The sequence below is a fragment of the Stylophora pistillata genome, chromosome 13 (assembly GCF_964205215.1).
Source record: "Stylophora pistillata chromosome 13, jaStyPist1.2, whole genome shotgun sequence".
NCBI classification, from domain to species: Eukaryota; Metazoa; Cnidaria; class Anthozoa; order Scleractinia; family Pocilloporidae; genus Stylophora; species Stylophora pistillata.
The window spans coordinates 12,267,162-12,280,559 of record NC_142531.1 but is presented as its reverse complement, the minus strand read 5'-3'; the positions used below and the strand labels follow the sequence as shown (position 1 = coordinate 12,280,559).

At 39.6% G+C, this 13,398-nt stretch overlaps 1 protein-coding gene across 1 annotated transcript in view; it reads left to right on the top strand.

Annotated features, from left to right (window-relative positions):
- Window positions 1–11,836, top strand: part of LOC111336546 (uncharacterized) — a 13,418-nt gene extending 1,582 nt beyond the window's left edge. The window contains exons 4-14 of the mRNA XM_022942656.2: window positions 2,981–3,073; window positions 3,684–3,909; window positions 4,950–5,106; window positions 5,601–5,723; window positions 5,869–5,919; window positions 6,420–6,640; window positions 7,062–7,143; window positions 7,587–7,987; window positions 8,352–8,592; window positions 8,916–10,631; window positions 11,262–11,836. Coding sequence (XP_022798391.2) covers window positions 2,981–3,073; window positions 3,684–3,909; window positions 4,950–5,106; window positions 5,601–5,723; window positions 5,869–5,919; window positions 6,420–6,640; window positions 7,062–7,143; window positions 7,587–7,987; window positions 8,352–8,592; window positions 8,916–10,631; window positions 11,262–11,461 — 3,511 coding nt within the window. The 3' untranslated portion in view covers window positions 11,462–11,836. The remainder of the gene's footprint in view (window positions 1–2,980; window positions 3,074–3,683; window positions 3,910–4,949; window positions 5,107–5,600; window positions 5,724–5,868; window positions 5,920–6,419; window positions 6,641–7,061; window positions 7,144–7,586; window positions 7,988–8,351; window positions 8,593–8,915; window positions 10,632–11,261) is intronic.
- Window positions 11,837–13,398: the final 1,562 nt, after the last annotated feature.

Here is a 13,398-nt window from a genome sequence, read left to right as displayed (position 1 = left end):
CCTCCTCAAGGACCTTGTGAGTGAACCCTCTTTCCAGTCACTTGGCATGAAATCTCTTCACCTTTCTTGATAAAATAACAAGCAACACGGCTGAATTCTGCCAGCAGGTGTTCCACAAGTTTATTTCCAGTTTAATCGGTCTCATAAATTGTGGGATTCCAGGTGTTTCCTTATACATGATATCCTCGTATTTCGCTTTTCATTTCATAGTTGCAAGTAGTTCACCCATTTTCTGGTTACTTTTGGCCTGTATGGCAGCTGAATCCTTGAATCGCAAACAACACGAGTGATATTCTCGATAACACTTGCTCTATTCACTTTTCATAGAGGGGGTTAATTTTTTTTTTTCAATACAACTAGCCCAGTATGTAACCATGGTAACCCACATGTTGCATGCTGTCAAAGAATGAAAACAGGCAAATCACTCATTTTCTAAGAAATCACGACGCCGAAAGGATCAACGAGGGTATCATATTCATCACATTTTAAACTCGTTGTTATTACTTGCGCTTTAGAGAAGGGAAACCCAGAAACTGCATGCCACTACAGAGTAGATGAGAAGAACATACGAAGATGGAAGCATGTAAATATTTTTTGCGAACGTCCCCACTCAAGAAGACAGTTTTCTTTCATAGAGATGTTGTTTTTTTATCGAATGAGAAATTAAAAAAAGAAAGAGTTTTCTCAACTTTTTGGCTTGATTGTGCTTTGTTACTGGAAAAACTTTTTTCCCCTGAGATCAGGTCAAAAAGTAGTTCATAGTGCAGCCTATATGCAGGTGCAGCGTATATGCGGGTAAATACAGTAATGTAAAGTATGTGTGTGTATGGAGGGTAATGATTTACATGAAAAATTACTTGTTTCAGATTGGCTGAAAATGAATACATTTTTCATGTAACAGGAGTGCAATGAATAGTGTGTGCACGCTGTCAAAATTTTATCTGTCTCAACTTACTGTTGTTTTCTTTGTGTGATTTATTAACATGTAACAACATGATTTTTCGCCCAATTTGGTGTAAATAAGCACTTGTAAATTTTTCAGAGGCTAAAAAATGCACTCATCCTACAGGCTCGTGCAATTTTGTTGTGTTAAAACAATTTACTTGTGCTTATTAACACCAAATTGCACAAGAAATCATGTTATTATCTATACTAATAATCTTTAAATTAACAATTTGTGTTTATGCACATGTAGTTTTTCCAAAATATACTTGCTCAATTTTAGCTTGGTGAACAACAACAATATTTGAATTAATATAAGTGTTGTACTTGACTGTCCTTTTTGGCAGCTGGTTGATAGTGAATTCTTGCTGAGATAAAGAGATAAAGATAGACATGTAAATTGAAGCTACCCCTGGGGGGCTTTTCAGCCACAATGTAAACTAAGTGCTTAAAAATCCCCACTGGTAAAAGGCGGACCAGTGGGATATTTACAGAGCACAGCTGAGGAGTTGAACTGAGGGCAATTGAGAACAAATCCAGTGAGTGGCAGTGTGGAGGATTTGAACCTTGGGCACTGGATTACAAGTCCAGCACCCTAACCACTCAGCCACTCTGCTGCCTCCAAGACATGCACTACTTCAATGAAGACAAAGTGAAAAAAAGACGATCTTTTCAAATTCTTGATACATTTTGGGGCATAGATACTGTCAATTTAGGCCCGGATACAACTGAAATCCTGCTTGCTTCATAAGATTAGATTGAAATTTGGCTCTATAAAGTTTTTTTCACCATGAATAATAAGTCATCAAGAAAAGAAAAAGAGAAATTGTGTGCTTAGCATAGAAATATCTTGTATGTTTATTTTATGAGATAGATGTTCAGTGATTTGTCTCCTCAGTTATTCAGAGTTTGTTGGTTAAGGATACAGTAGACCTTTTGAGGGCCAATTTTTTTTAAACCTTTTTTGTTCAAGTCAAACTAAACATTATTGTTTTAACTATGATTTCCAAGAAAAAGTTTGGTAAAATATTGAAATGCATGTAAGTTTTTTAGAAAAATGCATTTTCAAACTGAATTCTATATTGTGAAAAGCCAATTATAACATGTCAACATAAATGGCTCCCAAAGGGTTTCTTACAGTATGATATTCTGGTCCTTCAGTTTTGATTGTGTAAGCATCTCATGATTTTAGTTGCACATAGAGATCTTTGCTATCCCTCTGTGTTTAAACCTAGAATGTGAATGGAGAAAGAAAAAGGGGAAGAGTCCATTGGCAAAAGTGAAAGAGGCCTGGCTGTCAGCACAGAAAGTAAAGAAATTTGACACGGAATGGCAAAATAATCTCACTGAAATGGATAAAGGCTCATGGTCTAGCCAATCTTTGCTGCTCTCACTTGATCAGCAAAACCATTAAGTTTTGCTTTGGCATGCTTAAGCTGCTTTTAGGTTGAAAAAAAAAAAAACAAAACAAAACAAGAAAAAGTTGAAATCAAAATTGCCCCCATTCAGTAGAATTGAATCAAAGTTTGTCATGGGTAACTGTTAGATAGTTACCAGTAAAATATGTTTTTGCTGAGAGTTATGGTAGAAATTCAGTTTTTCATAATGGTTCTCCTGCAATGGCCTCTGGTTTAATGTGCATTGGAAAATTTTTGATTAGCAAACTTGACAGATAAATCGCAAAGCAAACAATGAGATAATCTAATTGCAAAGCATCAATTAGGATTGAAATTGTGCATAAGTTTTATTTGTGTGGTTGATTTGATATATGATTAATTTGCTCAAAGAAACATTTGGATTATGATTAGGTCAAGCTAAAATGAAATAATTTTCACTGAATAGGGTATTTCATTACCTTTCCGTTGATATATAGTTTATGGTGTTTACACTTAGAGTAGCGTGTTAAAATTTTTTTGCAAAGGACACCCACAAAAGTCTACTGTATCCTTAAACAATCACAGTAGAAGCCCTGTTTGGCTGCAGTGTCTTCAAGTATTTATGTTGATTACACTATTCTTTGATTTTTTATCAACAAAAGGCATGGAGTGTGGGATCCTGAGATGTGGCACCAATCTAGCTCAAGTGGAAAAAGATGTGCCTCGCCAGGGGAGGAACTCAAGAAACAGCTCCTGTAAGTAAAATCATGGTACACTTTAGCTACTAAATCTTTTCAATCAGAACCTAACTCCAAAGTAGGAAGCCCCTTTCATCCTCAGTTAGCCTTTAACTCCGGAGATCTGATTGTTAATTCTCTCCTCAAACTGCCACAAATTTACTTGTAAATTAGTCCTAAGAATGTGGTGTTAGATCAAGGTACCAACCTCAACCTGGTAGATTGAGTATTTTCTTTACCTGTTTGTTGGATCATGTATGGAAATTGTAGGGAGAAGTTACAAGCTTATCACCTCTGGGAGTTTAAGGTGATCAAAACATAATTTCTCCTCACAATACCAGTACAATATCAAGCAGATAGGTGATAAGAATATAGAAGAATATAGAAGAATATAAAATTAGGGGATTATTAGTTGATCCAACAGCAAATTCTCCAAGCTAAGATCATACACTGTACGCTGCAACCTGTCAAATGAATAACGCGACATAACTATTGTTGTTTCCACCCTTTTCGATAATGCTTTTTGACCAAGAGGCACAACTCTCTTTGTTTTTGCTAGGAACAGTGTCAAGATTAATCTTTTGATTTGTTTTTAAGAAGCTTTCCATTTTCTTTTTTTCCATCTCAGTATTGAGGATGGAATAGTGTTGAGCCCTCAGCGTCAAAGCTTTGTACAAGGCTGTCAGATTCCTCAGAGTACACCTGAAAGGAATAACCAACAGGAGAGGGTGAAGACAGGTTTGAGCAGGACAAGTGATCGTGAAAGGGAGGGAAGGGGTAGACTCACTGGAAGGGTGGGCAGAGGAAGGGCCCTGGACTATAAAGAACGTACACCCCTACAAGAAAGGAATAAGGTAAAACTTTTGAACTGTTGCTGGTAATTCTTGTTCTTACTCAAAGCTGTTTTTATAGCATTCAGCCTTAGAGAGATTTAGCAATTTACAGACAAAAACTTGTCTGCCATTGAACATTGAATTTGGAAGCTTCACTGCACTAAGAAGTATGTAGGTTACACAATGAGCTTGCCTCAGTTTCTTGCCAAAAATGTTCATCACCTCCCAGTTAGCTCAATTGGCTGGATTATTGTGCGGGAGGTCGAGGTTGATGGTTCGAGCCCCGGCCGGACCAACACTCAAGGTCTTAAAATAACTCAGAAGAATGCACTACCTTTCTATAATATCAAGAAATGGATAGACATTGTAGTCTTCTCGGATAAGGACGAATAAACTGTAGGTCCCGTCTCCTGCATCTATTAATTAGTTGATTTGGTTAGGCAGGGGATGTTAAAGAACCCACTCACAAGATTACTGTGATGTGGTCTGGCCTGTTTACTGGGAATTGTGGGGAGGGGCATCTTCAAATACGTTTCCTTTGATTGTTTGTAAACTGCTGATGCAGTCCGGCCAAAGTCCCCCGAAAAGTGTTGTGATGCGCATTTGATCATATCCATATGTTAATTTGCGCAATATAAATATTAAATTATTATTATTATTATTATTATTATTATCTCGTAAGATCTTTTGTGTTTAGCTCTTTGTGCACTTAGCAAGCATTTCCCACCTCGTATATGATGTAATATAAAAGGCTAGACCACAACACCGAAGACACTGCACCTTTTTCAGCTAACAGTGTAACACTGAAAATGCAGGAGACAAAGCCTATAGAGTACATTCCTGATCCAAGTAGGGTAGAATTTCTACTCTATAACAGAAGTTATTCCCAAGACAGCTCATTTCACTTGTTATTTAGAACACTGTGCGATGGTCTCATCTGTGGTCCAAGCCCTCCTGAACAGCAGTCTAACATTCTCCCAGTTGAGCAAACCTGCAAGCTGTTAGACCATATAAAGCCTTTATATTATGAATGCCTTTAATGTTGTTTTAAAAACTCTCAGGATCCAGAAGAACTGTCAGGAAAATATTCAGGGTTTAGGGAAAGGGAAGATAGAGCTGACCGAGGTTATGGCAAGGAGAAAGACAAAGGATTCAGGGAGAGGGATCAAGATCAAAACAGGAATAGAGAAGAACATAGTCGAGGGAGAAATATTCAGGGTATGTATACAGTATATTTACTATACAAGTTGCCAGTTGGGCAACCTGTGCCAGCAGCCAGTCATACAGAAAGCTTTAATGTATTTATAACTTAGTTAAAAGGGTTAAAGTGGGATAGTCATTTTGCAGTTTATGATTTTGTCACCAAATTGCACCTTAGAAATGTTTTGCTCTGACAAAGGGCCAATGCTCAAAAGGTCACCTTTAGAAACTCTTTTTGTGGTGGCCAATTTACATTTTCAACTCAGTTGATAAAACTAAACTATCTTGTTATACACCTGCATTAATGCAGCAGCACAGTTCCTTCTGAAACTTACCCACTTTACTATGATTGCAAATAGTTGGGCTTGCAGCTCTGAAGTTGAGTACAATTTTTTATCAAATTCTGTCTGACACTCAGCAAGAGTGACCAAGAAACACGAAGGGAGTACATGTATACTTTGATAGTTTGTACATAGAAATCTTATGTAGTAAATTTATTATTCCCCCCACAGTCAGGAAAAAGCATGTAAAGGAAAGTAAAAATGAAGAGCCAGAATGGTTTACATTTGGTCCATCAAGCCAGTTTGAAACTATGGAGCTGAAAGGATTTGATGACGATGAGTTTGAAAAAAAAGGTGATGTGGACAATTGTTACTTATCAATACTTGTACTTGCATCACATTGCAAGATTAGTTACAACACCCTTAAATTAAATATATTGACTATGGGTAATTCACTGGAGTACAAACTGACATTGCATTTTCACCCCTACCTCACTAGATCAAGAGAGGCGTAAATCTGCATCTGATGAGCTCAAAGCAATTTTGTCAGGTACAGTGTGACTTTCATGAACTATTAGGATGGTGGTGTCATTCCATAACCAATATTATAATTATATGTCAATGATTAATTGTAAGATAGGTGCAAGTGTGAAACACCCTAAGCCTAGCTTGTGGTATCCCACATGAATTATCACTTTTTATGGCTGAACATTCCTTGAAGTTTAGATATTTTGATAATTATTTGTTAGGATAACACCCTCTAGCTATTTAATTTGTTTATGCTATGACTGTTTAAACATAATACTGCAAAAGGTTAGAAAGGTCACATTCTAGGGTGGTGCTTTGTGGATTTTGATTCATTTTTTCCATTTTTGTTTAGGTGCCCATAAGGATATTCATTAATGACATCAGGATTTGTAACCACAGGGCCTCAAACTTTAGAGCTTGCATTTGTTTTGAAAGCAGTATAGTTCCCAAAAACTCCTTAGTTTGTTGTAGAATATTGATGTAGACTATTGCAAGGCAGTAATAAGTGTGAACTTATTTTAGTTGGGAAGAAAGCCCTTGTGAATGGTGAAGTGAAGAGTTCTTCGGCTACGACAGGCAGTGGTCCATCACAAGAAAGGGCAGATGAAATAAAGACCAAAAAAACTAAAGATGCTAAGGAAAATGTGAATGGCACTGCTGATGACAGTCATAAACAAGATGCCAAGCCTTTTGACATAAATGACTTTTTCGTGAGTGAATCCCTGCTACCTTTTTCAGGAGGGGTAAGTTTGTGTGACCTTAGCCATTTGTACATGTAATCCTTCCAAAGGGCATAAGTTAATCCCAACTGTCTTGTTTGTCTATCCTCATTGCCTGTATGCTTAAAAAAAAAGCATAAATGTATTGTTAAAACTTTTTTCCTGTATCAGTGAAAATATCCTTAACTTTTCCCTGATGACAAACGGTTAGATACAGTTCAAGAAGTATGTCGAGTATTGAGAGGGAATTACAGAGAATCGGTGATTTTTCCTATTTGTTTGTTTAATGTAAACTTTATTTGAATTCTTTGGGTTTCTGATGTGCTGTTTATGGGAGGGTGGCATTTGCTTTCCTAGCAGTGAAGTGAATGAAGTGCTTACTATGTATGGTATTCACTAAGAGGAAAAAAACGATATCATTCTTTGAGCATCATGTTTTTATTAGGTGGACCAAGCCAGCAGTCGATTTTGTCAGTTTTTCGGTCAACCAGGGAGTAACTACAGTAGCAGTAGAAGTGGCAGCCCAGGTAGGCGTACTGCAACCAGCTAAGTATTCTTTACGTTAAATTGTTTCTTCCACCATTTTAAAGAATAGCTTATTTAAAATTGTAAAGTGAGTGAGGGTTGTGTAAACCATTCTGCCAGTTTGGCTACCGAACTATCGCGCAGGTAATTTGACCCCAGTTTGTGTACGCAAATTTTTGAACTGCTGGGCGTCTAAATTTTCGAATGGTTTTTCTCACAGTTTTCTACTAGAAGATTTGCCTGGTGTTCTTTGAACGTAATTTTATTTTGATAACTTCAAACAGTCATCTCTTTTAATAGGTGTTACACTCGCCTATAATTTTTGATACCTGTCATTTGAACGTTTGCTTTTTTTTTTTCGCCCTGAGAATTATTTTTTTATAGCTGTTCATTATCTTGGGGAAAGGTCTGTTGCGTAATCGAATGATTGAAATTTTTTTAATAGGTATTGCAAGTGGTGGTGCAAACACACCTCGGACGCCGTCACCAGGACCAAACTACTTATTCTCCCCAATCGCACCTTCAGTTGTTGATGGTGTTGACTCTCGTGGCCTGGCACACATGCTACATAGTTCCCGCATGAACATGCAGCCTCTTCTGGATGAGGTTATGTCTTTCGGAAAGGAAAGCAAGGTTAGGGGATCAGTCAGGTTGGAGGACATTGAGGCTGAGGTCACAAAAAATGCCGCGGACTTTGCAAAGAAAGAAACTAGTGACTTGGAACAAAACAAAGAAAATCTTAAAAGTGGTGACACAACCAGCTCAAAGGAGGAAATGTTGGCATTTGATATGCTTGTTGAAAAGATGAAGTCTTCAGGGACATTGCCAGAGAAGCCTCAACCTGTGGTAAGATGTTTTGCATTATTATCTTTCCAAGGTGAATTCGTACTGCGCGGCAACGCGGGGGTAACTAGAAAGTTGCCATAGTTGTAATTCTCAGCCTTAAGACGGTAACAAACACTTTTTAAATGTCTTCTTTCCATAACTTTTCAAAGTATTACATGTTCGTATCTTGGTGGCTGCCTAACAGAGTTAAAGTACGTTAGTTTTGTAGGGTACGAGTATTCTTTGGGGATAGGACAATTGTCAGTGACTCGGGGAAAAGGAACGAGAAATCACCTTACTGAACTGTAGAACAGATACAGTCCGTAGTTTACATGTTGTGCTGGCGAAATAATTCATTACTTATTATTATATGTTTTACACAAAGATTCCGGGATTACCATCCCGTTTACTACCAAGACCACCATCTCCTAAACGTAAAACTTCAAGAAATACACCTTCTCCTTACCATGATCTAAGACGTTCACCCTCACCTGCTGAGCTGCTACAACGGATGACTATGCAGGGGCCATTGTCTGATCACAGGTCTCCATCACCAGCCCAGGTGGTACCTCAGATGAACAGATCTCCCTCACCTCTAGAGATGTTCCACAAGTACGGTGCAATAGGTATGTGAGTTCCCACCTCGTTTGTCTTAGAGATAAGTATCTTTAATACCAAGGGACTAAGAGTACGATAAGAATGGAAATTCTTATATGCTGTTGTGAAAAATGAGGTTGATAAATGACCAGCGTCTTGAGCCTGTTTGTCTGTGTGTTTTTTGTCGAAATAAAGCTTTGCCGTTTTGAATGTGTGTGTTTTGTGGAAATGAAACTTTGCCCCTTTCTCTCCCAAAACAATCTTCCTAGGCACGCATGCAAGGCTTAATTTTGACCACTTAGGATTTTGTTTGTCGATGTTGTAATTCACTAAGTGGTTTCTCCCTTTCCAGTGAGCCCCTCACAAGATGTGTTTGCTTCTCCTTTGTTGCGGCACACACCGTCCCCTCGTGCTATGCTTGCACAGCAGAGAGAGAGTCCTCCACTTGGGTTTGGTGGCGTTAACTTGTATAACCTACCCCCACATGTCATGTCGCTGTACCTCGGAGGACATCACCCAGGCATGCAGCTGAAAGGGAACCAAAAGCCACCTTCAAGGAAGCCACAAGGGGGGAACACCACACCAGGCGGCGCCCCGGAACCACGTAATCAGACTTTATCGCATTCAAAACCAACTTCAGAAGGTCAGACGGGTTCCCCTTTCATACCTGATCGATCTTTTATGCCGACATCTGTGTTGAGGAAGATACGCCAGGAACAATTCGACCAGAAGATGCCAAAGTGCGACGAACAACCTAAAGTAAGAACTTCAGTAGCAGTCGAAGAAGCCATTGCTAATAACAGAGACCACACCGCTGACCAACATCCCTCCCAGGCGAAAGCAAGGTCACAGTCAGGCAATGCAGATGATTTAATTAAGACGACGCTATTGCAACAGTATGTGACTGAAAACGACGCTCATGTAAACAAAACTGCGCCGAAACTCGACCATTTGTTGTCTCCGAGGTCCATGATGTCAAATGATTCACAGATACCGCAAAGTGGTTCACCGATTTTGCAGAAGCCAACGGCCTTTAGACCTTTACCTGGATCTCCACAAATACCGTTTCCCACCTTTAAGAGTAGCGGTATTCACTCTGAACCTGCATCTCCACTGCGTTCTTTTAATCAGAGCGGAGGATCACCTCTGAGACCCGTAAAGCCCCTTTCGCACTCGGAACCAGGCACTCCCCAGCGTCATCCATTGGCAGATAAGACACCTTTGCTGTCACCTCAGCAGCTGGTGTCTAAAAGTTTGATGCCAAGAGTCCACGGCAAGCCGGGGGAAGGATTATTAGGCCATGCCACTACCCTGGAGAGTCAGGGAAAAGGCATTCGCAGTGGTATCACGCGTGTTGTTACGGCCAATGAAGGTAGGCCCCTAACCCACTCGTTCGAACAGCAACCTCATAGTATACCAGAGAAGGTGGCCGTTCCTGAAGACGTGTTTCAAGCGAAAAGAAATGAGAGTTTGGCAAAAAGTCATCATGGTCTACCTATGCAAAAAATAAACAGTACTGAGATGTCGACTCCATATGAGAACCTACCGCCAAATCATCCTCAAGGAATCCACGGAAGTGGTACGCGACCTTCTGCGGCTCATTTTATGACGAGATCGTTTCCAGGACTGCATGGTCCACGGCCTGGCCCGCATGTACGAAACGGACGCATGTCTCCGTCTAGTGTTCCAGCCATGCATGGTCATCCTGGTCGTACCCCCTTTAACTCGCCTATGCCAGGCATGGCGATGCCCCCCCGTTCTGCAATGCATCCTGGAATGATCCCACCACATATGCAAGCAGCTTATCTAAGGATGATGTCTTCAAGTGGAAATCCCATGGGAGGCATCCCCTCTCCTGGACTAAACCCTATGTCTATGAGGTTACCTATTCCGCACTCAGCAGGCAGGTATCCCTTAATGCCAGGACACAACCCAGCTGCTGCCGCCATGATGTATGGAGGGCGTCCATCACCTGCATATCCACCTGTTAACCCTGCAACGATGATAGGAGCTCGTTCTCATCACATTCCCCACCAGGTTGGTCTACAGCAGGTCCAGGCTCGACCAGGTAGGTGTTTGATCTTTTTTACATTGGTTTTGGTGGTTATGTGATGTTGTCTATTAGTCGCAGGAAACTCAGTGTCGCTGATGGTTTGATAAATGGGCCTCGAGAGGCAAATACCTTAGTGTTTGAAATATGAACCACTATTCCTTTCAGAGTTATCAGCTCTAAAAAGACTAAACATGGTTGCAAATTGACAGATAACTCTCTCGAGGCGCGCCGGCAATTTGAAAAAAAAATTGGCTGTCTAAAGCGCTGCACTATTTCATATCCACAACAAATTAACATCTAGGATATTTACACGACCTTAGTCAAAAGTCGATCACCTTCAAAATTGTAGCACAAAACAAACATTCCCTAACCATAGATCCATACAATAATTTTCATTTAGTTTCATTGCCAAGGGTCGTTCACACAATTTTCTCATCCAGTTTGGCGACAAAAGGAAATAAGAAGCGATGGTGAACAATAACGGGACTGAGCATAAATATGTATTTTTTTTTTCCTTTGATAGAAGTTGAATTTTTTCCCGCATGAATCGTCCGTTACGCTCTCTTGTTCCGATAACATGAACGTGGATTAAAACGTTTTAATCAAGGGTGATACGATTGCTGACTGGTTTTTTTTTTTCTGTAGTTTCAAGTCCTGTTATGAACCATCCTTCTCAACCCCATTCTCCTGGTGGGTCTGGTTCAGGGAACATTTTGTCGAAGTGGTTCAGTGAAGATGTTCTCCAACAGGCCGCCCCAGTGCACAAGGATACCGCTGCTGACTTTTCAAGGAAATTTATGTCAGTAGAAGAACTAGAGAGACAGCAGACCGCAGCAATGAATTAACTGAAGCTTTTTATAGTAATTTGATATTTAATACTTTCATTATTGTACTAATGAGCGTGGGTTTACTGATGCTGTCGCGCTTCGTATGTTTGTCGTTAATATCTTTCTCTTGCTGACTGTATTCATATCTTAGATACTATTGATTTGTATTCGTGGGATTCCATGTTCCTCTCTACTAAATTAAGAAAAGTTATTTATTTGCAAAGCCGTTCGTTGCTAATTTCACACGTTTCATTCTTTTTCGTGTAAGTGAGCTTCATTCCCACAAACGCTATTTGTTCAACTCCTAAGGTTAATTAATGTACACTGTATATAGAAATGAACTGTGCTTCGCTTTACCTGAAGAGAGAAGCTCATGTTTTGTTACATGTTTAAGGAAGTTTTGTGCTAACTTTTTATGAGAGTATTTTCTTTGGATGTAGGGTGACCCATTTTTTCCCGTTTAATCATTTCCTTCTGTATTTGTTTTCCTTCGTAGTGAGAATCGAAAACATTCCGCACACGGAAAGTTTATAACTGTTTCGTGTTTACCATTCTCTTGGGTTTTAATTGAGACACGAGACAGTTGTACATATAACGTAAGTGGCCTTCTTTGAGAATAATCTGTGACATTGGCAAAAATTTATGGAATGGGTCCCTCAACCCAAAGTTAACACACATCGTAGATAGAATTGAAATTTTGTCAGAAGGTACAGAAGCATAATTTCCATTCCTGATTAATGCTTCGATAAACATCACAGTCAACCACAGTCCAAGGTTAAAAAATAATCTGGGCGTGATGAGAGTGAGCGCAAACGTCCTTAAATGAGAAAGCTGATAAGACGAGGCAAGTAGCTAAGTATATTTATTGGAACAAGAAATTGTTTGTATAGGAAATGGTTCAAATCACATAGGACCGCCTCGCTGCATCACAGCGGCTACCATGTAATTTATTGTAGTTGGTGTGACTGTCGCGAAGTCATCTATAATTAATCAGTCCTGTACTTTTACCGAAAGTGATGGTTCACATTGTATAGTATTCTAAACCTGGAGTTGCACTATTTCAGTAAATATCATTTGTTTCGCGACAAGACAGTTCAATTTGACGGTGAAATTTTGTAAAGATTGTGGTGTGAGGTTAAGATCAGTTATGAGGACAAAAAACCATTTAACTGAAATACCCAAATTGAGTTATACAGGTTCTTACCTAACTTTAGTTTTTCCTTTGTATCGTCACCATAATGTTAACAAGTCCTCTCCTGATGGGATATATCTTATGGAATGGAGTTTTGGTTGTGTCCGCGCACTTTTGATCCAGACTGTTTGAAGATGCGGAAGTAAAAGGAGGCTGGGAAAAAAAAAAAGACTGGCGTGAAGTACATGCTATATACAGCGACTCCTAAGACTGATAGCGTTGGATTATGCAAATAAACTTGTTTCCTGTTGTATTTTCTAGCATTTGAAATATTCTATACTACTTCGTCCGTTAGAGGCGTTCCTTCAGTGTTCAGACATCTGCAGAGCAATGTTAGAATCTTAGCAACTGCGCACCCAACCCTGACCCAACAACAGTCAACTGATAAATAGTTGACAACTATTCACCGAAGTGGAGGTGGTCAGTGGTGGATAATTTACCAAGCCGCGAAGCGGCAAGGTAAATATCCACCGCTAACAACCGACACTGATCTGAGGTGAATAGCTGTATTAGCATATACTAAAACAGTGAGATAATATAAACCACCGTCGTTAATTTGAGTGATTTCTTCGTTTGTCACGGATGCAAACCGGGACGCCATTTTTTCCCGAGTTGCTCGGAGGTAAATGGCAAAGGATATTCGGAGTTTGACTAGCCAATCAGAGCGCGCCTTCAACGCTATCCGCTGTTTTAGTATATACTAATTAGGGTTAATGCTGGGTTAGGGAAGGGTAGGTGTGCAGTTGGTCACTTGCTGATATTG